The sequence below is a fragment of the Pectinophora gossypiella genome, chromosome 26 (genome assembly GCF_024362695.1).
Source record: "Pectinophora gossypiella chromosome 26, ilPecGoss1.1, whole genome shotgun sequence".
In the NCBI taxonomy this organism is placed as follows: domain Eukaryota; kingdom Metazoa; phylum Arthropoda; class Insecta; order Lepidoptera; family Gelechiidae; genus Pectinophora; species Pectinophora gossypiella.
In genome coordinates, this window is record NC_065429.1 from 3,645,007 (window position 1) to 3,672,891 (window position 27,885).

At 39.6% G+C, this 27,885-nt stretch overlaps 2 protein-coding genes and 1 non-coding gene across 4 annotated transcripts in view; all 3 read right to left on the reverse strand.

The window, feature by feature from the left end:
• The window catches only part of LOC126378516 (LHFPL tetraspan subfamily member 2 protein), a 492,824-nt gene that overhangs the window by 37,373 nt on the left and 427,566 nt on the right, over window positions 1–27,885 (reverse strand). The gene's annotated exons all lie outside the window — the stretch shown is intronic.
• On the reverse strand, window positions 2,468–2,539 carry Trnav-aac (transfer RNA valine (anticodon AAC)). Its single transcript has one exon. It is a non-coding gene; the product is annotated as a tRNA-Val (tRNA).
• On the reverse strand, window positions 10,535–11,266 carry LOC126378299 (uncharacterized). The gene has a single exon (XM_050026491.1). The coding sequence runs from the start codon at window positions 11,264–11,266 to the stop codon at window positions 10,535–10,537; it is 732 nt and encodes a 243-aa protein (XP_049882448.1).

Here is a 27,885-nt window from a genome sequence, read left to right on the forward strand (position 1 = left end):
GGGCACAGGCCTCCCCTCAATCAACCGGAGGGGGTATGGAGCATACTCCACCACGCTGCTCCAATGCGGGTTGGTGGAGGTGTTTTTACGGCTAATAGCCGGGACCAACGGCTTAACGTGCCCTCCGAAGCACGGAATCATCTTACTTTTTCGGACAATCAGGTGATTCAAGCCTGAAAAGTCCTTACCAAACAAAGGACAGTCTCACAAAGTGATTTCGACAATGTCCCCAACGGGAATCGAACCCGGACCTCCAGATCGTGAGCCTAACGCTCTAACCACTAGACCACGGAGGCTGTTACCTGTTCCTATAACAACTACTGTAAAATTATCATTTCCCGTTTTTCACAGGGTCCGCTTACCTAACCTGAAGATTAGTGAAGATTTGACAGGTCCGATTTTTTACAGAAGCGACTGCCTGTCTGACCTAGCGAAGGGAAACCATCCAATACAGGTAAGATCACAAACCTCCGAAATGCTTTTGGGATGTTTTCCTTCACCACTGAGCACGTGATAATCATTTATGATCCAAACATGACTTCGAAAATAAATTCGACTATCATTGGTTTAGGCTTGTGCTGGATTCGAACCTGCGACCTCAAAGTGAGAGGCAAGCGTGAGGAGGCGTCGTTCCGACTACCGTAAAATAAGAAAAAAAAAGTAAACTTAACAAAAATCCGGAGGGAATCGCGTGCGGAAAGCTAGGACTTAAATAATTCATCATCACTAGTTTTCTTTACTTTCAATTTTTTACATTTTTCCTCACCTTATTACCACTTATGATTGTATGGAAGAAATCGCTTTAAGCGATAAGGCTGCCATTTGTCATGTACTTAGTAAAGAGTCTTTATGTAATTATTTCTTTTTATTTTGGTGCAATAAAGTGTATTTGTTTTGTATTGTAATTTAAGAGCTACGCTCTTGTCAGTGTAGTATTCTCCATTCTTGTATCATCATCATCAATTTAAGAGCCACGCTCTTGTCGGTGTAGCATTTTCCGAATACTCTCCATGCTACTTTTTAGGGAAAAATAGGGCTTTTTAGGGTGGAATGGCGCCCAGAGTAGTCTATTACAAAGCCATACTAGGACTCCTGTCCTCTGCCTCTGAATAGTACTGACAGTTACTGCTGCCCTCTGTCAGGTTCCAGGTTACAGTCCCTGTGACATGCCCCTTCCGTCCTGCATTGCCGTACCGATGGCTCCCATCTCCGCCTCTGCATTCTTGTATATCAAAGACCAATTCCTTCACTTGCTTATAGGTAAGACACGACGTTCGCCTTCTCTTTAATCTGTTCCATGTAAGCTCTTCTTGGTCTTCCCCTTCCTCTCTTTCCTTCTAGCTAAATAATTATTAGAAGTAAAATCCAGATCGGTAACACCACTATTTTCCACGAAACAAGTTAATTTGCGACGCTGTCCGATCATGGCGTACTGTCTGTGCCCTCTTCCGGTGGCTATTTGTAGCATTTAGAAGCATCTCGCTGAATATTCCGCGTATTATACTCAACATACATACATGACATGATTAGCCCATTAACGTCCCCACTGATGGGGCACGGGCCTTCCCTATGGATGGATAGGGAGATCGGGCCTTAAACCATCACGCGGGCCCAGTGCGGATTGATGGTTATTAACGACTGCTAATGCAGCCGGGACCAACGGCTTCACGTGCCTTCCGAAGCACGAAGGAGCTCGAGATGAAAACTTTTTTGTGGTCACCCATCCTATGACCGGCCTTTGCGAAAGTTGCTTAACTTCAACAATCGCAGACCGAGCGCGTTTACCGCTGCGCCACCGAGCTCCTCAACATACATACAGTCATGAGTAATTATAATGTACCCACTTTAGGACTCTGTCGCAGAAACATATTTGACATTTAGTGAGACTTACAGTTCAATTTGTCAAAAAAGTTAATGTGACATGGTGCCAAAGTGTAAACATATTAATGCTCGTGACCGTACATACTTATAAATACTAATGTTAGACATTGTAGCAGGCATGATAGAAGAAACCATGGGGGTTAAAATGGCCACATCGAAGCAATTCATCTAAGAAAGCAATATTGCTATTTGACATTTGTCTGCATTGCGCACTTATTTTTATATGCGCAAATGTCAAATTGCCATATTGCTTACTTAAATGAATTGCTTCAATGTGGCCAAGTCAACCCCCCAGGTATGCTCAATCCTATGACAAGCCGCCATTGCTAGCCCTACTTCTTCTATCGTGTGGGTTGTGAGCTGGATTACCAACCCAATCAACCCTGGTTTCAGGGTTATTATTGAGCCGCTAAAGGCCCCTGACATGACTCACGCAACGACTACGTACTTACATCAGTAAGTAATAACCGGGTCCAACGGCTTAACGTGCCTTCCGAAGCACGGATCATCTTACTTTTTGGACGATCATGGGATCAGCCTGTAATGTCCTAACCCAACTAGGGATCACAAAGTGATTTTTGTGATATGTCCCCACCGGGATTCGAACCCGGGACCTCCGGATCGTTAGCCCAACATTCAACCACTGGACCACGGAGGCCGTTACACGTTATTAGTACACGATGACGACTGATTTTATCGATCGATTTTATCGACAGGTCACATCACTAGCAAGACATAATGATCACATGTTTCATTATGGCAACACCCCACACACTAAACGTTTATGAATCACAGTCATAGATCACGCGGCGGATGTCTGTCATATCTAACATGTTTGACATAGTAGGGTTGTGTGTTGTCGATAAACTATCGATAAAGAAGCCAACACTGTTACGATAGATCTTGAGAACGACTGTATTTCTGCAGTGTTCCATCTATCGGCCCACTACATAACATAATTATACATATAACATAAACAGCCTATATACATCCCACTGCTGGGCACAGGCCTGTCCTCAATCAACCAGAGGGGGTATGGAGCATACTCCACCACGCTGCTTCACTGCAGGTTTGTGGAGGTGTTTTTACGCCTAATATCCGGGACCAACGACTTAACGTGCTCCGAAGCAAGGAATCATCTTACTTTTTCAGATCAGGTGATTCAAGCCTGCTATCCTTACCAAACAAAGGACAATCTCACAAAGTGATTTCAACAATGTCTCCATCGAGAATTGAACCCAGAGCTCCAGATCGTGAGCCTAACTACTATCGAATTATCGATATCCATAGTTTGACAACACTATGTTATGACTGACACACGGTTAACGTGAAATTCTGTGTTTAATTTAATATTTCTATTAATGGTAAAGTCAGTTGTGTGAAAATTTGAATTTTAAATGATTTATGAGTTTGGAATAGTGTTGTTAGTATTTCAAAGATTTTTGTTTTTATAACATTCACTCGTGCTTAGAAACTTACAAAGAGAAAATTTTACAAAGAGTAAAGAAAAATTCGGCGTCAACTTACATACATATAAACAGCCTATATACGTCCCACTGCTGGGCACAGGCCTCCCCTCAGTCAACCGGAGGGGGTATGGAACATACTCCCCCACGCTGCTCCACTGCAGGTTGGTGAAAGTTTAACGGCTAATAACCGGGACCAACGGCTTAACGTGCCCTCTGAAGCACGGAATCATCTTACTTTTTGGACAATCAGGTGATTCAAGCCTGAAAAGTCCTTACCAAACAAAGGACAGTCTCACAAAGTGATTTCGACCATGTCCCCATCGGGAATCGAACCCGGACCTCCAGATCGTGAACCTAACGCTCTAACCACTAGACCACAGAGGCTGTTCGGCGTCAACTTATTATAATGATATCTAGATAGAAAACACAGCAAGCAAACAGTACAGCTTTTTGGGAAACGTAGCCTGGAAAATCCCTCATATTATTCCTGTGTTTTTAATAATGATTGCTTATTATTTCCAAAGGCAAGACCACTTAAGTTTAAATCCTAATAATTGGAGTCGAGAGGAGGCGAAGAGTTGTTGTGATAATTAGTGGAAATAATTAATTTTTGCCCTTGACTGCCAAAAGCGAGGCATAATGAGCACTTCATACATAGGGGAAAATTTAAGGATTTACATACATACGTACAAATATAGATTAGATCACGCCTACTTCCAGTTGGGGTAACGACCTCCGTGGTCCAGTGGTTGAGCGTTGGGCTCACGATCCGGAGGCCCCGAGTACGAATCCCGATGGGGAAATACCACAAAAATTACTTTGTGATCCCTAGTTCGGTTAGGACATTACAGGCTCATCATCGGATTATCCGAAAGGCACGTTAACGGTCCCGGTTACTGATCTAAGTGTGTAGTCGTTACATGAGCCATATCAGGGGCAGTTGGCGGCTCAATAATAACCCTGACCTCAGGGTTGATGAGGTTGGTAATCCACCTCACAACCTTGGGGTAGGCAGAACCCACGGAATTCCACTTACTATGATCCTGTCGCTCCACCTTCGCTTCTTCCAGTCTCATCAAAGACCAAGAATTTAATAGGAGTAAGGTTCTGTTCACACAAATCTTATAGGCTAGTTGACAAATATAAAAAAAAAATATTCATTTAATTATTTAAATTGCAAAATAGACAACACAGAACATCATCTGTAGTGATTATATTACCGAGTGAGAGCCCTCAGCGCTCCCCATTTGTCCGGCCAAGTAGTTAATGCCATTTGCGACAAATCTACAATAAGTCACATCAAAACGAAAAAATGTCGCACTTATTATTAAATTTTTCTTTATTAAAATTCGTAAAAAGGTTAAATAGAAAAAAAAGAAAACTTCTTTGTCACCTTTAGATCTATCTTTATTTAGTAGTTATTTCATAATTTATCATTGACCTAAGAAACTACCCAATTGGGGTGAGAGATTGGACATAATACGCTTCCACGAATTCATCAAAATGCAAAATTTAAAAATGGAACGCCACCATTTTTAAATTTTGCAGGACCTTGTTAGAGGTGTCCCGGTGCCAAAACTCCCAGTTTTTTTTTGCTTGTTTTAAACACATTCTCAGTTGTCGCGACGGTGTTTAGAAAAATAAAAGATTGGGTTACTACCTTTTTGCTTGGAAGCGGGATGAAATTTTGAGTAAAAAAAAAATTAAAAGGTATTATTTTTTGACACTCATTTTTACGAAAATTCTTTTTGTTTTTGGTAAAATTAAATTACGTATTTATTATTTAGTCTATGATTTTCACACTGCATTAAGAAGAAGACGATGTGATAACGAAAAGAAAAGGGACGGGTAATCGACACAATAGATACTTTTAGTTTCCCCCTAGCATATTTCTATTTTACAGGGTCCGTTTACCTAACTTGGAGATTTGACAGGTCCGATATTGAACAACGACCCTTTATTATTGGCCCACATCTCCTATGTTTTTTTATCTATAATATTCTATATATATAATAAAATCTATATATATACTATAAGTGGCTGCAAGTTGTCTTCCCCTAATATCGGGAATTTCGAGCGTTATTGTGTTTATTTTTTCTATTATTTATGAAAACTAAATAAACGTGCGACTGTACAGAGTACAATCGTCTGCGCGCCTCTAAGGTTTTTTAAAACTTTTTGTCATATTCCTATTTGCTAAGCGGCGTAAGTTTTTTTTTTACATAAAAAGGCTTTTGTAGAATTTCGTTACCATGGCGACCGCGATGGCCAGTGTTTGTTCTCTGTTCCTTTTTCAATTCCGTGTGAATGTTTTACCATTCCGCATGCTCGATAGAATCTGTTTTGAATTTTGAAATCGTTCGAATTGGCGGTTGTGTGGTTGGTTTTGGAATAATATTTTTCACGGTCTATGTAAAAAGCTTAGGTATCTTTTTTCTTTTATTTTTGATTGGTGGAAAAATGTGAACTATTAATTATGCTAGGTGGACTTTTTGACGGGAACGGGACGGTTGCTTTCTTCGTTGAATAATCTAAATAATTAACACGAAGCGGTATTTTGTGGTTAATGATCGCATTAGCGATAGTGTTAATATATCGGAATATTCAATAAACAAAGTGTACCATCTATTTTCGCTTCGTGCCTACAGCGTTAATTCGTTTGGGGTTCGGAGTAGGAGTCTGCTTCGAGAGTGGGGGCTTGGGTTTCATCATTCATCGTCATCACCTTTCATCATTTCATTAATCACTATCAAGAAAAATATACATAAGTCATGGCTGTATGGGCATAGTTCCCTTTGCCTTGCCCTTCGGGGAAAACTAATACAAAAAAAAAACATTATGCTAGATAAAAATATAAATAAATAAAAACATAACATTTCTCTAATAATAAATACTTTCTTTCTTTTTTTCCTAACGGGGTAGTCTTAGACGGCGATATGGCTCACCACCGAAAGCTCGGTAAGGTGTGGGTACTAACCGCACGTACCCCAAACGAACCAAACCAAACGAACCCCATTGGAAAATAACTAAAGTTTAATAAATGCACGTTTTTTTATTCGCTACTATCCTTGAAAACCTTAAAATTCCTGACCATGAAAGTCTCATGTGACTGGCCACATAACACCAACCTGACGAACTAAAAAAGTTAAATAAAAAACAAAACCCACAGACTAAAAAACAGTAGACACAACACGCCTCTAGAATGTAGTCTCACTCATTAATAGTCCACTTAAAAATGTGACCAACTGACAGCTAATATATTATTAGTTCAGAAAAAAAAACTGGACATTAATAAGTAGTATGCTTGCCTCCGAATTACTTCAAGTAAAACGTATAGGACCAAAATATTTTATTTACTGCTTTGTAGTGTGCAGACGGGCGATTATAAGCAATACAAACATAACATAACATAAATAGCCTATATACGTCCCACTGTTGGGCACAGGCCTCCTCTCAATCAACCGGAGAGGGTATGGAGCATACTCCACCACGCTGCTCCACTGCGGGTTGGTGGAGGTGTTTTTACGGCTAATAGCCGGGACCAACGGCTTAACGTGCCCTCCGAAGCACGGAATCAACTTACTTTTTCGGACAATCAGGTGATTCAAGCCTGAAAAGTCCTTACCAAACAAAGGACAGTCTCACAAAGTGATTTCGACAATGTCCCCATCGGGAATCGAACCCGGACCTCCAGATCGTGAGCCTAATGCTCTTACCACTAGACCACGGAGGCTGTTAAGCAATACGTATAACTAAAATTAAACAATACAATACAATACGATACAATAGAATAATTAAACAATACGTACTTTAAACAGATATACTTCTTATTACACTACACCGAGAAGAGCGTGGCTCTTAAATTAGTGATGATTCTTTTTATTCTGAGTCAGTTCTTTATTTAGTCACTAAACTTATTCGAGTATTTCAATCTTATCATTAATTAATAAGGCATAAACATAACTGAACATAGGCTCACGACTACATCCTAATTGGGGTACTCGTAGTCAGGGGTACATCTCTCGCAAGACAAACTAAGTACCCACAACTCACCGAGCTTTCTGTTAGACCAACGTGATAGGTGAGCCGTATCGCCGTCTACAATGGTCGAGCCAACTGTGTTAGTAAGAACTGCATTTAAGATGAATTAATAACTCATTGGTATAACATACATACATAAACTCACGCCTATTTCCCACCGGGGTAAGCAGAGACTATAGAATTCCATTTGCTTCGATCCTGACACACTTCTCTTGCTTCCTCCACATTCATCAATCGCTTCATACACGCACGCCGGTTCAGAGTAGATCGTATTGAACCTTTTCTTTTTTTTTTTCATTGGTATAAGATAAATTCCACTTCTTTTGCTATTCTTACTTCTTTGTATCGTCTTTTACTATCAATTGATACAGTTTTCAGCTGTTATGCGACTACGCAATATACCGCCAGTCGCAAAGCTGTAAAGTCGCTCGTCTGCACAGCCCGCAAGCGACGCGTCCTTATCTCATATCGCACTATACCCCCGTCAATGTGAGACTTTGACAGCACGAGGACTAGCGTGTGTGTTCATACATAGACGTCCGACTAGGACTTATATATCCCTCTGGAAGTACTGTCTAGTGACAATAAACTTCGTATCAAAAATATTAAAACACTTTTGAATTTTTGTGCAACAAAAAACGGGTTAAATAGAATTTTATTAAATTTGAATTTGGAACATTAATAATTATAATAATATTAGCGTTTATTGAAATAAGTTTTCACATTAAGTATGCATTGAAACTATTTGAAAATCTGTCTCCCAAACTAAACTAAACCGAATTCTCTTTGTTTAGAAATAAGCTTACCTATACCACAAATCATATAATACTAACGTACCTATACTATCTGTTTTCTTTGCTATAAAATGTACGGCAAAGTGGAGTGTATCGCGATTCCCACCTGAAGGATGAATTACTAAAAAAAAGCAGCCATCAGTTGGAAAAAGGCAGTTCAGCATAAAAATAAGTTTTTCTAAAATTTTCTTTTCGATCTTTAGGGAATAAATATAACACTATTATTTTGCAGTTGCTGCGCAAAGGCAATATGTTTGTTTACTCAAATAGTATGGGGAACTGTCAAAATTTAAGAACACTCAACAGTAACGACTCCTGATGGGAGATATAGGCAGTTTTTACCCTCATTTAAACCGTATATGCATAGCCCTCTATGGATGTGAAACTTGGACACTGACACAGAAGGACAGAGAGAGACTCGAGGCCTTTGAAATGTGGTGTTGGAGGAGGATGGAAAGAATAAGTTGGACAGAAAGGGTTACAAATGAGGAAGTGCTAGTAAGAGTAAGGGAAAAGAGACAAATACTGAGAATTATTGAGGACAGAAGAGGCAAGATGATTGGACACCTAATAAGACACGACGAATTTATTAAAAACATCATAGAAGGAAAGCTAGAAGAAAAGAGAGGAAGGGGAAGACCAAGAAGAGCTTACATGGAACAGATTAAAGAAAAGGTTAACGTCGTGTCTTATAGGGAAGTCAATGAATTAGCCTTTTATAGACTGGAACTGAAAATGATACACCGACAAGAGCGTGGCTCTTAAATTGATGATGATGTGAAACCGTATATGTACGATCACCAACATTTCGTAGTCGTTCAAGTGAATTCCCCCAATACGTCCGACGGCAGTTGTCAAACTTGTCAAAGAAGAGGAGATTATTTCAAGTCCCGACTATTTTTATATATTTACATATTGCTGGTTTGTTTGGATGTTCATTGTACCGGACTTGTAAAAATGAGTTATTAATTTTCACTAACACAGTTGGCTCGAACATTATAGACGGCGATACGGCTCGCCACCTATCACGTTGGTCTAACAGAAAGCTCGGTGAGGTGTGGGTACTTAGTTCATCTTGCGATGGATGTACCTCTGACTACCCCAATTGGGATATAGTCGTGAGCTTATGTTATATTATGTTTATGGTACCTAAATGCCGTGGTAACCCCTTTGATAGAATGCTAGGCTTTCACTTTCAAAACTCCAATCCTATGTCTCGTAGGTCACGAGCATTAATATGTATACACTTTGGTACCATCTCGCATTAACTTTTTTGACAAATTGAACTGTAAGTCTCACTAAATGTCAGATATGTTAGTGCGACAGAGTCCTAAAGTGAGTACATTATATTGCTCATGACTGTATGTGTCATACTTTAGCTACATAATCCCTCTCATTTCCCTTAACACGTTGATTGTGTATGAACCACATATGAGGCAATAAATTTGAAAGTCATCAGTGTATGTCCCACATGTAGGTCACATTTATACATGCATAAACATTATGCATTATGTCATTTATTTATACATGTTATGGGCGATAGGCTGATCCCTTATCACCATAAGGTTCATCATATCCAGCTTACGACATCGTATCAACAGTGGCTGCAAGTTGTCTTTGATTACTTGTGGCTCTGCCCACCCCATTAGGGATTACGGGCGTGAGTTTATGTATGTATGTATGTGTAGGCCACATTTTTTTCTTGCCATAGTGTGTCGATGTACATAAATTCCGATGCGTTTATCGAAAAATAACATTGCACGTGACGGGTTGATATCTAATTTTCAGTTACACAGTGAACGTGTTAAATACGAGAACGCTTCCTGAACACTTCTATACATCGCTATATGTTTGATTTGACCGCTCACCGCCCCAGCCCACTAATAGAGATCGCAGGCGCGATTTCATCCACTAAGTATGACTTTTTTTTCTCTAAAACAACATTTTCCCTTCACCCACTATTAGTGGAGCACGTCCAGCAGCGACTAACAAAACAAAAAGTCAACAACGAACTCGTGCGATGTCGCTAATGTGAGATGTTATCAAGACGCCGAGACTCATATTTTGGAAACATAGTGGAATGTAATTTGACGGTAAACGCTAAGGTTGCGTTCAGGGACTCGCGCGTCGTCACACTGCTCGGTGCGCGGGACGTCAAGCGTTTTCTCCGTTCATAGAGAGACGGAGCGTCAAGCGGCGCGTCAAACAGTGCGTCATGCAACGCGTCATGCAGCGCGTCATTTAGCGGCGTGTCAAGCAGCACATCAAGCGGCGCGTCAAGTGGCGCGTCACGCGGAGCATCAAGCGGAGCATTAAGCGGCGCGTCAAGAATCAGAATCAGAATCAGAATCAGACATTTATTTGTAGATATGGGTACATTAAGTTGAAGTCAAGCAGCGCGTCAAGTGGCGCGTCACGCGGAGCATCACGCGGAGCATCAAGCGGAGCATTAAGCGGCGCGTCAAGCAACGCGTCAAGCAGCGCATCATCTAGCGGCGTGTCACGCAGTACAGCAAGCGGCGCGTCTAGCGGCGCGTCAATCTGCGCGTCAAGCAGTAGATCAAGCAGCGCGTCAAGTGGCGCGTCACGCGGAGCATCAAGCGGAGCATTAAGCGGCGCGTCAAGCGGAGCATTAAGCGGCGCGTCAAGCAACGCGTCATCAAGCGGCGCGTCTAGCGGCGCGTCAATCTGCGCGTCAAGCAGTAGATCAAGCAGCGCGTCAAGTGGCGCGTCACGCGGCGCGTCAAGCGGAGCATTAAGCGGCGCGTCAAGTAACGCGTCAAGCAGCGCATCATCAAGCGGCGTGTCAGGCAGTACATCAAGCGGCGCGTCAATCTGCGCGTCAAGCAGGGCGTCGTCAAGCAGCGTGTCAAGCAGTAGATCAAGCAGCGCATCAAGCGGCCCGTCAAGCGCCGCGTCAAGCGGCACATCTAGCTGCGCCTCAAGTGGCGCGTCAAGCAGGGCGTCATCAAGCAGCGCGTTAAGCCGCGCGTCATGCAACGCATCAAGCAGGGCGTCATCAAGCAGCGCGTTAAGCCGCGCGTCATGCAACGCATCAAGCAGGGCGTCATCAAGCGGCATGTCAAGCAGCACATCAAGCAGAACATCAAGCAACGCGATAAGCAACGCGTCAACGCGTGATATCACGTGGTTACTAGGAGTTGTGCCCGATTAATGACAATAGGCTCGTCCCCTATTACATGGGATTTAAACATAGCCTGCGAGGAATGGGTGTATACCTCTATCTACCTCTCCGGGGACACACGCGTGATGTTACGCCATGTTATTAGTTATGTCTGTTAAAAACTAATCAGCTAAACCGATGCGACTTATTACGTAACATACATCCGTATGTTTCCGAGCTAAGTTATTTAATTTTTGCGTCGAGTTAAATTGTTTATATCAATTAGGGGCTTTTAAAACGCCGGCTTAGCGGCTTGGTCCTCAAGTTTTTGGACCCTGCGTGGCGGCATGGGGCATTTTGTCGACATTCTTTTTAATTTTAAACGTGACATTGTTTTAAGGATGTTCGATAATGGTGTTACCTCACTAAAACGGGCGACGTCGATCGCTTGAGTTGAGTAAAGTGTAGCGGTATTTTTAAAGGTTGCTCCTTATAGGTACTACTTAGTCAGACAGATAGAATATATATAACATAACAAATACTTTATTGCGCACAAAATAGAAAGAGTACAATATTATAGGCGGCCTCATTCCTAAGTAGCAATTTCTTGCAGGCAACCCAACGTGTTTAATGTATGGTGGTTTCTAGATAGTCGAATGGATTTAATTTTTATTTATAATTCAACTGTACAACGTCGTCTTATAATAAAAACGACGAAAGCCCCATTTTGAAAAAGCACATTCTTTAATTTTTTTTAAAATATACCTCCATTTCTTTCAGTCTGGGTTTATAAGACACATTTTTTTGTTAACCAGATTGAAACAAGCCAGTCTATTGCGTGGTTTTGTCAGCAAATGTGATTTATCAAACATCACTATTCGGAAGAATAGACTAGTTTCCAACTAGTCAAATCTGTTACTTTTTACTAAAAGTCATAAACATGAAATTACTATGGAATTTGTATGAAAAAGCAAACTGTGATGTTATAGAAAAACGTGATAAATCTCGGGCTTATTGTTACGTTTTTCTTAAAAAAATTAAAGAGAAAAAAAGAAAATGTTTTTCGTTTGTTTTAGATCTGTCTTTATTAAGTAATCATAATTTCATAATTTATTTTGAACCTAATACACAACCCAATAGGCTAGTTCCCAACTAGTCAAATCAGTTACTTTTCACTAAACGTCAAAACACGAAATTACTATGGAATTTGTATGAAAAAGCACACTGTGACTTATTGTTACGTTTTTGTTAATAAAAATTCATAAGTAAATAAGTTAAAGAGAAAAAGCTAAAAAAAAAAATAAGAGAAAAAAAGAAAATGATTTTCGTTAGTTTTAGATCTGCCTTTATTATAATTTATCAGTAGTTACACGACCCAATTTCACAGTAATATAAACTTATTTCTTGATACATACTTTTTGGAGCGTGATTTTTCCGTAGTAGGGTTTTTTCCTATGGATGGATAGGGAGATCGGGCCTTAAACCATCACGCGGGCCCAGTGCGGTTGATGGTTATTAACGACTGCTAATGCAGCCGGTACCAACGGCTTAACGTGCCTTCCGAAGCACGGAGGAGCTCGAGATGAAAACTTTTTTTTGTGGTCACCCATCCTATGACCGGCCTTTGCGAAAGTTGCTTAACTTCAACAATCGTAGACCGAGCGCATTTATTGCTGCGCCACCGAGCTCCTCAATTATATACCCATGCAATGAGAAAATAGGTAATTAGCACTTTTGTCCTGTACAACGCAATGGACGAAAGCAATAGATTAGCTTTAGTTTTAATTTTTCAAATTTAATTTTTATAAAAAAGCGCGCTTATGTGGTTTTCACATGGCGACGACACGTAAGTGTGGTAGCACTCTTATAAGCGTTTAAGCTGTATTATGGGTTGTAAAATTAAAACTTGCTTAACCCCGTAATTAAAGGATACGTTACAAATGTTATGACTTATGATACTAAACAAGGTTTTATGGGTTATTATTGTCTTATTTGGTATAACATTCGTTAAGGAGCAAGGTCGAAATAACATTGAAAAAGATACAATTTGGCGAAATATGGCTTTGTCTGAACTATTCAAATCAATTCAAATATACTTTTACTAGCTTTTGCCTGCGGCTACGTCCGCGTGGCGTGTTATAAAAGAGAGATCTTTGTGTGCATATCAAATTTCAAGCATCTAACTTATGCAGTTTAGATTTTTTCATACATTTTTTTTCCGCTAACTCCCATTTTTCAAAATACAGCCATAAGTAAACTTTATATTTACTAAGATATGCATGCATGCAAGATTGATAACATCTATCTAACGCGGTTTCGATTTTTTCATAAAAAAGATTTTTTCGCGCTAACTCACGTTTCCGTGGGAATTTTGCAATATCCGGTTGCAATTAAGCTTTAAGTTAACTAAGGTACCTGCATGCCAAATTTTAAGCGTCTTACTTAAGCGGTTTAGATTTTTCATACAAAAGAATTTTCCCGCTAATTCCCGTTCCCGTGCGAATTCCGGGAACTCCTTTCTTAGTGCACCCCTACTGTACCTAAGCTACGTCCCTTCCAAATTTCAAGTGCCTACGTTTAGCCGTTTAGGCTGTGCGTTGATATGTCAGTCAGTCAGTTTCTCCTTGTATATATTATTATTTAGATTGCACACAACATACAAAACAAATTTACACAAATGGATGATAGATACAGAATAGATAGATATATAGAACTATTATATGAAGGACTCTCCACAACCCCCACGATAGAAGAAGATTCTTGAATGATTTTATTATGTACCCCAGCAATGAGAAAATAGGTACTTACTTACCTAATTAGCATGTTTAATCTGTACAACGCAATGGACGAAAGCAAATAGGTTAGCGTGGTATGGATATGTAATCAGGAGGGATGATAAGCACTGTATACATCGCAGGGTCACGGGTTCGAATCACGGTTTGCCGCAGATGGCATTAACTACTTGGCCGGAAATTCGGGCGAACCACTGTTTTGTTATATTTCATTACAACTTTAGCACGAAAGGCAAAATCTTCTATGAGACTTATTGATGCCTCGAAAGGCATTCAGCGCTTGACTCGGCGGTTTGAATAAATCACAGTACTGGAAAACGGCAAGGAATGATTACCACGCACTGAGCGCTCTGGGTGTTGGGCAGAACATAAAAAATGCTCAATAATTAGTTGCTCTCGAACCGAGACCAGAACGTGGGAATGGACGTACGGAATTACTGTTATGACATAGAAATGACTGGAGACGCCATTCATTATTAATTTATTTATCGACTTGCATTTTATATTATTTTATATTAACGACTTCCGTGGTCCAGTGGTTGAGCTTTCACCTCACAATCCGGAGGTCCCGGGTTCGATTCCCGGTGGGAACTTATCACAAAAAATATTTTGTGTTCCCTTGTTTGGTTAGGACATTATTGGCTGATCACCAGATTGCCCGAAAGTAAGATGTTCCGTGCTTCAAAAGGCAGGTTAAGCCGTTGGTCCCGGTTACTACTTACTGATGTAAGTTAGTAGTCGTTACATAAACCATGTCAGGGGCCTTTGGTGGCTCAATAGTAACCCTGACACCGGGGTTGATTAGGTTGGTACTCCACCTAACAACCCACCCTCACGGTAGGAAACTTAACATAGGAAACTACCCAATTGTATAAGTTTTTCTCAGAATCTTTCAATATAATTCGACTCCACACCTTTCACTATTCTCGTCCAAAATGCACCAAATACTGAGTGGGCGTAACTTGGGCGTCACAATTAAATATATGTTACTGCAACCCGCCCAGGGAAACAATGCCGGCTGGATCTAACCACCGGTTAAAGTTAACCTTACAGTTAACTGACATCATCGAATTATTGGATTACTACTCGGCATATCGAAATCTGCGGGTTAACGTGCCTTCCGAAGCACGGAATCATCTTATTTTTACGGACAACCTGGTGATTCATTTACCTGCAATTCCTAGACAAGCAAACAACAGTCTCTGTGATTTCGCAATGTCCCCTTTGGGAATCGAAATCGGACCTCCAGATCGCTCTAACCACTAGACAACTGAGGCTGTTCATTATTATGTTTTGTTGTTTATTAAAAACATCATACATAGAAAGGAAGTTTTAAGGAAAGAGAGGAAGGGGAAGACCAAGAAGAGCTTACATGGAAAAGATTAAAGAGAAGGTGAACGTCGTGTCTTATAAAGAAGTGACAGAATTGGCCTTTGATAGACAAGAATGGAGAATGCTACAGCGATAAGAGCGTGGCTCTTAAATTAATGATGATGATGATGTGTTAGTCATTGAAATAATTATTTGTTTTATTTCTATTTTGGGGAGCGCGCACACCGGATCCTCCTTAATCCAGTGCGTATCGCTATCGGCCCACTAGGGTCGATTAATTCTTTAAAATATACTCCTCTCAGAATACATTTTTACCAGGTGCACTCACCTGGAAACACTACTCACTGCACTGAGGGCACTCCCTCAGTGCTGCTCATTTGTCCGGCCAAGTAGTTAATGGCATTTGTTAAGTCTACAATAAGTCACTGCAAAAAGCACACATTGTGCGAATTGGTCTGCAATGAAAACTGCATACGAAACAGCGTCAAAATTGCGACCATTCTTAGGTTGTTAATGCAAGGAAATTCGGAAATAACAGCCTCTATGGTTCAGTGGTTGAGCGTTATGCTCACGATCCGAAGGTCCCGGGTTCGAATCCCGGCGGGGATATGTCACAAAAATCACTTAGTGATCCCTAGTTTGGTTAGGATATTAAAGGTTGATCACCTGTTTGTCCAAAAAGTAAGAAGATCCGTGCTTCGGAAAGCACGTTAAGCCGTTGGTCCCGGTTACTACTTACTGATGTAAGTAAGTAATCGTAACATGAGCCATGTCAGTGGCCTTTGGCGGCTCAATAATAACCCTGAGACCAGGGTTGATGAGGTTGGTAATTCACCTCACGACACACACGATAGATGAAGAAGAATTCGGAAATTAAATTAGAAATTAAATAAAAACACTCTCACGGCAATCAAATACCATCTTGTCACATTAATCGTAACAAAATGGCGCCTGAGCCATTTCACAAATATTTCCGAAAATTGTCGAGGAGCTTCAAAAATTCCGACAGATTTTTCTAAGCGAATTCCCTCACTGTGCGATGCTATTCGTGCGCTACCGAAACAATTGGCGATATAAGAATAGGATCCATGAACCATATCAGGGGCCTTTGGCGGCTCAGTAATAACCGTGACAACAGGGTTGATGAGGTTGGTATTCCACTTTACAACCCACATGATAAGAAGAATAGGGTAGATAATAGTATAAGATAACAAGCCGCCATTGCTAGACCTTTGATAACGTTCACCACTGTGTTACCATTAAACTGCTTAAAAGTGACAGCTAACATTTCAAGGTTACCCCAGCTGACGTCATTCCACCCTGCGTTGCCATTTCGTAATAAATAAATTACCCACGACCAAAGTTTTTATAATTATAATATTATTTACTTTGCAAGAAAATTTACACTTTTAGTAAAAGATTTACTTACAGATTTAATAATTATACCTATAATCAATCAGTCAGTAATTCGCTTAGTTTTCAATAATAAAATTTACGTCCTTGAAATGTTGGAGATACCAATTTAATGGTAACACTTACGTCATCAAGGGCTACCAATGGCGGCTTGTCATGGATTGAGCATACGAGTACAGTCATGAGCAATATAATGTACCCACTTTAGGACTCTGTCGCACTAACATATTTGACATTTAGTGAGACTTACAGTTCAATTTGTCAAAAATGTTAATGTGACATGGTACCAAAGTGTATACATATTAATGCTCGTGACCGTACCTGGGGGGTTAAAATGGCCACATCGAAGCAATTCATCTAAGAAAGCAATATTGCAATATGACATTTGCGCATATAAAAGTAAGTGCGCAATGCAAAGAAATGTCAAATTGCAATATTGCTTTCTTAGATGTGGCCATTTTAACCCCCTTTTCTTCTTATTTATACCATGCTCTATGCGATATTTGATCGCACCGTGAGGAGCGTTCTAAAACCACGCAACGCGGTGCAATGTGCACTTTTTTGGTAAATAACTCTTTGAGATTTATAGTGTAAGTGAATTTTGGGTGACCACTAATTGGAGAAAATATATAAATGCGGTTTGACTTCGTGTGCGTTCAAATTTTTTTGGAATTTCACTTGCGAGTGGACATTGCGAGGTACACCACAATGATTAGGTCTTAGCGCTTTTAGAGCCTATCCACAACTACCAACCAACTAGACATCAGTCTAGAAAATACGAGAATACAATCGCGCTTATAAACCTCAATGAAATGGGCCGAGACCTGACAATTTATATGATGGATTTGATCATGTAAAAAAAAAACAAAAACGGGTTGGCTTGTGCTCTCCACCACTTTTATGAGTCATGGAGTAGCGTGATGGAGTATGCCTCATATCCTATCCTCTATAATATGGTACTTATACAGGTTAGTGACACCGTAACGAATACTGAGAGGGATGAATCAGACCATGACTCTGAGTTAATATCGGATCCTATCGGAAAATTCATAAAAATATTAGTGTCTTTTTAAATTATTTTCTGTTCCACACTTTTGCGCCGGAAAATTCCACTTGATACCAACTCAGAATCATAGTCTGAATCAACCCTCAGAGTTTCCGTAACGATGTCACTAACACCCTATTATAAGTCTTCAAAAGTAGTTTTATAAATTATTCATTGAAACAAAGGCCACATACTACTTATATTATTATTCAAATTCCCCAAGAAATATTAAGAAAAAAGCATGTTTAAGAGATATTATTATTTTATAATAAACCTCGTAAAACAAAAGATATTTTATGATTCAAGTTGAAATCGATATGACACCATGCAATTAAAATAGGGAGGTATGAATAATAATTTGATTAAGAACATAAATATTTTTATGTAAGATTCGAAATTAACCCTTCAAATAAAAAATAAATTTAAAGAAAGGGAAATCAAACGTTTGGGTCGGATTGAAAAAAAAAATGTGTTTAGTAGAGAATAGTCTAAGAGTTTGTGGTCAGGCAACCGTGTAGACTTTGGAAAACATTGAAAACAAACAGTTTGATAATACTTAAACCAGCCCTCTTCCTTGAGCCATTTTCTTCTTTTCTGAAATTAATGTACTAACGATGTTTTGAGCCATGTCAGGGGCCTTTAGCGGGTCAATAGTAAACCTGACACCAGGGTTGATAGGGTTCGTAATTCTCCTCACAACCCACACGATAGAAGAAGACAAGAGTTATTATTAATTTAGCTTAAGTACAGTTTTCAATAACGGATTTGGCTCGACTACTGTAGATGGCGATACGGCTCGCCATCTATCACGTTGGTCTAACGGAAAGCTCGGCGTGGGTACTTATACCCACACCTCACTAGTATATCTCAATTGGGGTAGTCAAAGGTACATCCATCGCAAGGTGAACTAAGTACCCACGCCTCACCGAGCCTTCTGTTAGACCAACGTGATAGGTGAGCCGTATCGCCGTCTATAATGGTCGAGCCAACTGTGTTAGCGAAAACTGCACTTAAGATAAATTAATACCCGCCATTGTACTAATTCTATTTCTCTTTTGTTTTGTATTCTGTTTTTTCCTGTTTGTGCAATAAAGTATTTGTTATGTTATGTTATCTCATTGGTGCAAGTTGAGGAGCTCGGTGGCGCAGCGGTAAACGCGCTCTGTCTGCGATTGTTGAAGTTAAGCAACTTTCGCAAAGGCCGGTCATGGGATGGGTAACCACAAAAAAAAAGTTTTCATCTCGAGCTCCTTTCGGAAGGCACGTTAAGCCGTTGGTCCCGGCTGCATTAGCAGTCGTTAATAACCATCAATCCGCACTGGGCCCGCGTGGTGGTTTGAGGCCCGATCTCCCTATCCATCCACAGGGAAGGCCCGTGCCCCAGCAGTGGGGACGTTAATGGACTGGTGATGGTGCAAGTACGGTACCGGGGTTCGAACCGACGCTCCAAGCCGATGAACCATAGGGCTACAAATTATTGCCATGGTACGTAGGTGGCTGGACGCTCTATTAATTTTATTATGAACCAACTCCGTAATAATATTCCGTTACGTTCTTACATTTTGAGTTAAATCCTTCAAAGAGACTATTAACCAGTTATTTAAGTCACTGAATAACTTTATAATCTTCTGAAATGGTATCTTTGTCAAAATGTAGTCCCTCTCTACATATTTCATTAAATTTAGTCTGTATTGAGATATTCTAGTTAGAACGTCAGCCAGTTTGGTTTTTGTCCTAATTTAATTTAATAGAATAGACCAGCAGAAATGGAGATGGACCGGACATATGCTAAGATCCAAAGTGGAGAAGTGGAGCCAGACAATTACCCAGTGGTATCCACGAGACGGTGCCAGAAAAAGGGGTAGACCGAAAAGGAGATGGGAGGATGAGATCAAGATGACTGCGGGCCCTTTCTGGACAAGAGCGGCGCGTGATCGCCATCATTGGAAAGGATTGGAGGAGGCCTTTGCCATGAGGCACTCCGAAATAAGAGATTTAATATAAAGTGAACTGTAACTAACAGGACAATGTTTCGGAAGCAAGGCTTTTAAATGTATTGTAATAATTTATAATATTAAATTTTAGACGTACGTATCTTTGCTGATGAATGTGGAGGAAGCAAGAGAAGTGTGTCAGGATCGAAGCAAATGGAATTCTATAGTCTCTGCTTTCCCCGGTGGGAAATAGGCGTGAGTTTATGTATGTATGTAATGTAGACACGTAACTAATTCGCCGCTCTTTGCTTGTAAGAGCAAAAGTGCAGTCACTGAGCCTAGCGAATTATTTGTAAACAGTAGTGAAATTATGAACCATTGAGCATTGAGTTGTCATAATTATAGAATTTATGTTTTTGTCTGTCCTTTGTTTGGTAAGGACTCTTCAGGCTTCAATCACCTGATTGTCCGAAAAAGTATGTTGATTCCGTGCTTCGGAGGGCACGTTAAGCCGTTGGTCCCGGCTATTAGCCGTAAAAACACCTCCACCAAACCGCAGTGCAGCAGCATGGTGGATTATGCTCCATGCCCTCTCCGGTTGATTGAGAGGAGGCCTGTGCCCAGCAGTGGGACGTATATAGGCAGTTTATGTTTATGTTATGTTATGTTTTTGTAGGTGTTTTAGGTCTATTACAGAAACGACATGTAACCAGGAGCTCTTAAGTGCAACCAGTTAATTTATTACTTTGCAAGAAACTGATTGGACTCTTGCAGCTTATCGTACATTGACCAAATTGGAGATGTCCAGTCATGAGCAATATAATGTACCCACTTTAGGACTCTGTCGCACTAACATATTTGACATTTAGTGAGACTTATAGTTCAATTTGTCAAAAAAGTTAATGTGACATGGTACCAAAGTGTACATATTAATGCTCGTGACCGTCCATAGAAAAGGTTTAGTACAATCTACTCTGAACCGGCGTGCGTGTATGAAGCGATTGATGAATGTGGAGGAAGCAAGCGAAGTGTGTCGGGATCGAAGCAAATAGAATTCCATAGTCTCTGCTTACCCCTGTGGGATGTACTTTATGTATGTTTATAAATTATTTCAATGATTAAATTTTATTCACTATCTCTTAGTCTACAATCCGTTAACCACTATGGCGCTATAACGCACCACACTATAATCTGCCTGTCAAACACTTTTTACGAGACGTCACTCGCGCATGCGCGAGAACGTTTAATTATCTATGACTCGCCCGCGCAACCGTTAATTTCTTTTTTCTCAATTCAAATCTGGAACGGCTTTTGTTTAGAATTTAAAGAGTTTGAATTGGTACTTTTTGTTCGGGTCTTGCGTAAAAAATGTTTTTTAATTTGTCTTTTTTGTTTTTTTAATAGGTTTTAATAGGTGTCTTTATTGTACGTTTACTGTGTACAAAGCACAGATAAGTAGATACTTTTAAGCACATAGAAACGGTCACATGTTTATAATAAAATAATCATTGTAGTAAACATATTAGCGTTCATAAATCTTGATATAGGTACATAAGCACTGTCTAGATAACCTCAAAACAATAGAACGATCAAAAAATACATTCGTAAGTACCTACCTTCACGAAATCTCGCTTTTGATCAGCAGTGGCAGTGGGGTGAGCCGAGCCACAAGTAATCGGCGCCTGTAAAAAAAATATACTTAAGTAAGTAAGCACCTAACATGGGTATCAGCGTGATTATAATTGTGTTTTCAACTGTACAAATAAATGATAGACGCCAAGGGGGGGAGGGAGTTGACAGCATCAAGGCCGTAATTGGCGGTTATTTTTTACCTCTTAAAATATATAATTTTCTCAAAAAAGATTTATATTATAAAAATAAAATCTTTATTCATTTCAAATTTCGCGCGGAAACGCTTGGTCACGTGACATTTTGCCGAGTGACGTCAGATTTCAATGAACAAAGGATCTGTCAAACTGCGCGTCACTTCAAGTAATTTGAAACCTAACAGATAGTTTTTGTTTATTTTGTAAAATGTGACGTCAAACAAAGCTCAATCATGGCTGCCACAGATGCACAGATAAAAAATCGCATTCCTATCTTGTAAAAATAAAATATTTAAAAATTATCTTGATAAAAAAAAGGAAAATTATCGTTAAATGATAGAGTACCATATATCCGACATTATATATTGTAATTTTTTATTTATTTATGTTTTATATTTTGTTGTTACAACTGTCAAGTAGCTAATTGGGTCGTGTACAGTCATGAGCAATATCATGTATCCACTTTAGAACCCTGTCGCACGATCACATTTGACATTTTATGAGACTTACTGTTTAATTTGTCAAGAAATTTAATGTGACATGGTTTCAAAGTGTACATACTAGTACTCGTCACCGTACTAGGTTCAAGATAAATTATGTAATTCTAATTACAAAATAAAAACAGATGTAAAACTAACGAAAAAGAGTTCTTTTTTCTATTGAACTTATTTATGAATTTAAATCAATAAAACATAATAATAAGTAAGTCCGCAATTTCATCACTTTTTCTATGACGTCACAGGCTAGTTTTTCATTCAAAATCCATAGTAATTTCGTGATTTGACGTTTAGTAAAAAGTAACTGATTTGATTAATTGCAAACTAGCCTACTCATTGCAAATATTGGACAAACGACAAATAATTTCAGCAAGAGAACCTTCATAAGCACACAATTAACGACATTGGAAGAAAGTAGGTAATCTGTCTGCCCGCATAGGATATAGGTACCAGTGGCAGATTTGTCTTAAGGACCGGACTTAGGTCGGCCATATTAGGGGCGGCTAATTGATTGAGGAGCTCGGTGGCGCAGCGGTTAACGCGCTCGGTCTGCGATTGTTGAAGTTAAGCAACTTTCGCAAAGGCCGGTCATCCTATGATGGGTGACCACAAAAGAAAATTTCATTTCGAACTCCTCCGTGCTTCGGAAGGCACGTTAAGCCGTTGGTCCCGGCTGCATTAGCAGTCGTTAATAACCACCAATCCGCACTGGGCCCGCGTGGTGGTTTAAGGCCCGATCTCCCTATCCATCCATAGGGAAGGCCCGTGCCCCAGCAGTGGGGACGATAATGGGCTGGTGATGAATTGTAGCGAAACATGTAAGTGCCTACTGAACTGAATATAAAATGACACTGAATCTTTTTTACCCGACTGCCAAATTCATAATCCAATGAAAAAATAAAAATTAAATTAATAATTTAATAATAACTATAAATATTAATATTTTGTTAAAATATATATTTTTTAAAAATTGTATTAAAAATTGTACTGTACAGTTTACATTTTTAGTTATTCAAATTATAACATGCAAATAGTAAAATGAAAATGAAAAATGTTTATTTCTTTTACAATAAAGTAACTACTGGTGGATTGGGGTCTCCACTTAAGCGGCATAGCCTGTGTTTGGAGGCTCCGCTCTTCTATTATAACAAATAAATTGTCTGTAAATAAAGCAGTACCCAGTATACTTAACAGATTTCTAAAAGAAGACAAGTAAGTTAGTACTATGGCATGCAAAATAAAATTGAAAATTTTAATATGTCAATCTACATTACTTATGAAATGATGATGAAATAATAATAAAATAAATTACAATGTCATTAGTCAAATAACACATCACAAAAAACAAACAATACTTACTCAAAAAAGGAAAACTGTAATGTTATTTTTTAAAACGCGAATATGTTTACCTTTGTTTGAGTTTTGTTTTTATATAAGGAGGGCTTAGGGCGGTGAAAAGTATAAGTCCTCCTCTGAACCTTGAGTAATAGCGCCTCAATAAATTGACTTTTCAGATAAACCACAGAGCTTTCTGTTAGACCAACGCCTATATGTTCATTTTGCGCATATTTCGGTCACACTGACTATGCTCCTGCGGCATCTCTCTATAATAACCCTGGGTTGATGAGGTAGGTCATTGACCTACCAAGTGTCACGGGTTCGATTCCCGGCTCGGGCTCTAAACCAATGAATTCGACTTTATGAGTTTGAATTCTTGTTTGGATCATAGACAATTCATATCACGTGATTTGCAGGATTTGTGCCCGGTTAATGGCAGTAGGAGGAGCTCGGTGGCGCAGCGGTTAACGCGCTCGGTCTGCGATTGTTGAAGTTAAGCAACTTTCGCAAAGGCCGGTCATAGGATGGGTGACCACAAAAAAAAAGTTTTCATCTCAAGCTCCTCCGTGCTTCGAAAGGCACGTTAAGCCGTTGGTCCCGGCTGCATTAGCAGTCGTTAATAACCATCAATCCGCACTGGGCCCGCGTGATGGTTTAAGGTCCGATCTCCCTATCCATTCATAGGGAAGGCCCGTGCCCCAACAGTGGGGACGTTAATGGGCTGATGATGATGATGATGATGAATGGCAGTAGATTCACCCCCTATTACGTCGGACCTAAACATAGGTGGCCAAGAGTGGGTGTACGGTCACGAGCATTAATATGTATACACTTTTGTCTCTCTCTGTCTCTCTATTTAAGAGCCGCGCTCTTGTCGGTGGAGTAATCGCCATTCCTCTCTTCTTCCCGCCAAAACCTTCACCTCCCGATACGACACGACCTGCACCTTCTTTTTTATTTGTTTCATAAATGTTATCCTAGGTCTACCCCTTCCTCTCTTCCCTTCAATTTTTCCTTCTATAATGTTTGTTAGAAATGAATTGTGTCGTATCAGGTGGCCAAAAATATTTCCTCTCCGGTTCTCTATAGTCTTCAATATGGTTCTCTTTTCTTCAACTCTTTCCAGCACTTTTTCATTTCAGTCCAGCTTATACCCTCCATCCTTCGCCAACACCACATCTCAAACGCTTCCAACCTCTCTCTGTCTCTCTGTGTCATAGTCCACGTTTCACTTCCATAGAGTGCAATGCTCCAAATATACACTTTGGTACCATGTCACATTAACTTTTTTGACAAATTGAACTGTAAGTCTCACTAAATGTCAAATATGTTAGTGCGACAGAGTCCTAAAGTGGGTACATTATATTGTTAATGACTGTACCCCCTCTGTCTACCCTTGTGGGGTACAGGCATGATGTTATGTTATGTAATCCTTTACCAAAGAAACAAGATATATCGCAGGATATTGAAAGAAAACATCTTTTTTTTTACCAACTAAGCGCCACCTGCCGTCGTATAGTGTTTAAAGTAAACATGGTACAAAAAACGGCTAAGCGTGAGCCGGACTCATGTAGAGGCTTCCGTACAATCAAAATTAAAAAAAAATGTTAGGTTATCGTGTATTTGCACTTAAGGATATAAGGGCTTCCATGAAAGACACTTTTTAATTCACATGTATTGTTTTATTGGTATCACATTACATTTATTGTTTATTGTAAACATACCAGGGCTTAGATCAAGAGGCCGACCAAAAACAAGATGGGCGGTAAACGAGAGAACAGAAGTGTTATAGTAAATGTGGTTAGATAGATAAAATACTTTCTTCCTTTCCTTCCTTTTTTTCTTTTTTCTTTTTTTTTTTCTTTTTTTCTTTTTTTTCTGTAAATGTTTTATGAATTTGTGTGCAATAAAGTGTATTATTGTTATTATTATACTTTATTGAGCGCTTTATTTTTTTTGTTAGATTTTCTTTAATTCAATAATTTTATTGTTTCCTTATTTTAGATTTTACCTTAAAGTTCTTAAAGTTTCATACTAAGTTTGACGAAGGTAAGGAACCGTCAAACAGACATCAAAAAATATATTATGTTACCAAAGTATTAAATAAGGGTTCCATATTTTCTGTTTTAAGTACGGAACCCTAAATATGCCATAAGTGTCATATCTATTGGAGATGGTTATGTCAGTGTACGGAGAAACATGTGTTTTTAAGTAACCCCCTAACTTATGAGAAAGGAGATGTATTGTTTTTTATGGTTGAAAAAATTACAATTTGTCATTTTAAAAACTATTTTTGTAGATTGTCGTTAATGAGTTTTATATTGTATCTATTATCTTACCCGCGTTGACTTCCGTTATCGCGCGCGACATGTATTTTCCATATGCTTAGAGCGTTTTTTCCTATGTATGTCTATGATCCAAACATGGAATCAAACTGATAAAGTCGAATTCAGTGATTTAGAGCCCTAACGAGTAGGGCTAACATGTACAACGTGATAAAATTTTGTCACGGTCATTTTATCGATTCTGACGATATAATTATGTCGTTTTGTCGATTGGTGCTAATATGTGAAACCAAATAAGACATGTCGTTCTGTCAAAATCCAAACAAAATCACGTGCCACACATGTAAGGGAAAAAACAAACTTATCGATTTCGACAATTTTTTTTTTTAACGATCGATAATTTTATCACGTTGGCTATGTTAGCCCCGCAGGATTCGAACTCGTGACCCTACGATGTAAGTTAGACTTCTACGGATCCTTCACAGAATCACGTCAAGCACGAGACAGTCTTCAAAGGAATGCCACATTATTTTTTTTATTCAACTTGTGAATATAATCTGTGACAATGTGAACAGATGACGATGAATAGACGGTAGCGCGACATCTGTCTATCGGTGTGTACAGTCAGGTAAGAAAATAATAACATAATTATTATGAGTATAATAATAATGCACCAATGGGTTATTAAAATTTATTCGGACAAAATATAACACATACGTAACATGACGACTGTATCCCAAGTGAAGTAGTCAGAGGTACATCCATCGCAAGATGAACGAAGTACCCACACCTCACCGAGCATTCTAACGGCCTCCGTGGTCTAGTGGATGAGCGTTAGGCTCACGATCCGGAGGTCCCGGGATCGAATCCCGGTGGGGATATATTACAAAAATCACTTTATGATCCCCAGTTAAGATCCCAAGCACGTTAAGCCGTTGGTCCCGATTACTATTTACTGATGTAAGTGAGTAATCGTTACATGAGCCATGTCAGGGGCCTTTGGCGGCTCAATCATTACTCTGATACCAGGGTTGATGAGGCTGGTATTCCGCTCTCAAACCACACGATAAGAAAAGGAGTATAATTATGCACCAATGAGTTATTAATTTATCTGGACAAAATATAACATATACGCAACATGATGACTACATCCCAATTAATTGGTACTTACCTCAATAAAAAACACGTCAGATGTACACCTGTCGCAAGATGATCCAAGTACCCACACCTCACCGAGCTTTCTGTTATACCAACGTGATAGGTGAGCCAAATCGCCGTCTATAATGGTCGAGCCAACTAGTGAAAACTGCACTTAGCTCGACCTTTATCGACGGCGAAACAACTTTTTTTTGACGATGATGGCATTAACTACTTGGCCGGACAAATGGGGAGCGCTGAAGGCTCTCACCCGGTCTAAAGGCTCTCACCCAGTGGCGAAACAACAAACCGAACAACCGAAAGGAAAAAATCTTGGAATTGTATCTTACACATTTTTATGCAGCTGACTGTACTTAAAAAACACCCTACAATCTGTTGCCGACATAACTGCATCCATAAGTAACGTGTTAACACGACAGATACATTTTTCTTTTTTTTTAATCCTTGTTGAGTTTTTGTTTTTTAAGATATGGGAAAACATGGCTTAGGAAGGGTGTAATACATTTTTTTTTGACGTGACTTATTGTCGCAAATGGCATTAAATACTTGGCCGGACAAATAGGGAAATGCAAAAAGTAATATATTTAGTACGTGTTTTTACCGACTTCAAAAAAGGACGAGGTTCTCAATTCGACCGTATATTTTTTTTTTACATTATTTATTAGGTTAATCTTTTTTTTTGCTGTGCTACTTACCTATAGGTCTGTATTTACCAAGATCTTGTTTGTCTCCCTTTTTACCCACAGGGTCGACGACGAGGCAGACCACGACGACGGTGGCGGGACGAGCTGGACGCCTTCCGGCACACTGGGCAGAACGATGCCCAAGACAGGGAGGGTTGGAAGGGCCTTTGCCCAGCAGTAGAACATTAATTAGGCTACAGAAAAAAAAGAAAAAACTTACCTATAACTTGGCATTGTTTTTTATGATGCTCATCATCCTGTAGTTAGGTATGC

Excerpts from the sequence above, each read along its gene's own strand:
- LOC126378299 (XM_050026491.1), bottom strand. The coding sequence starts at position 11,266 with ATGCCGCTTGATGACGCCCTGCTTGATGCGTTGCATGACGCGCGGCTT.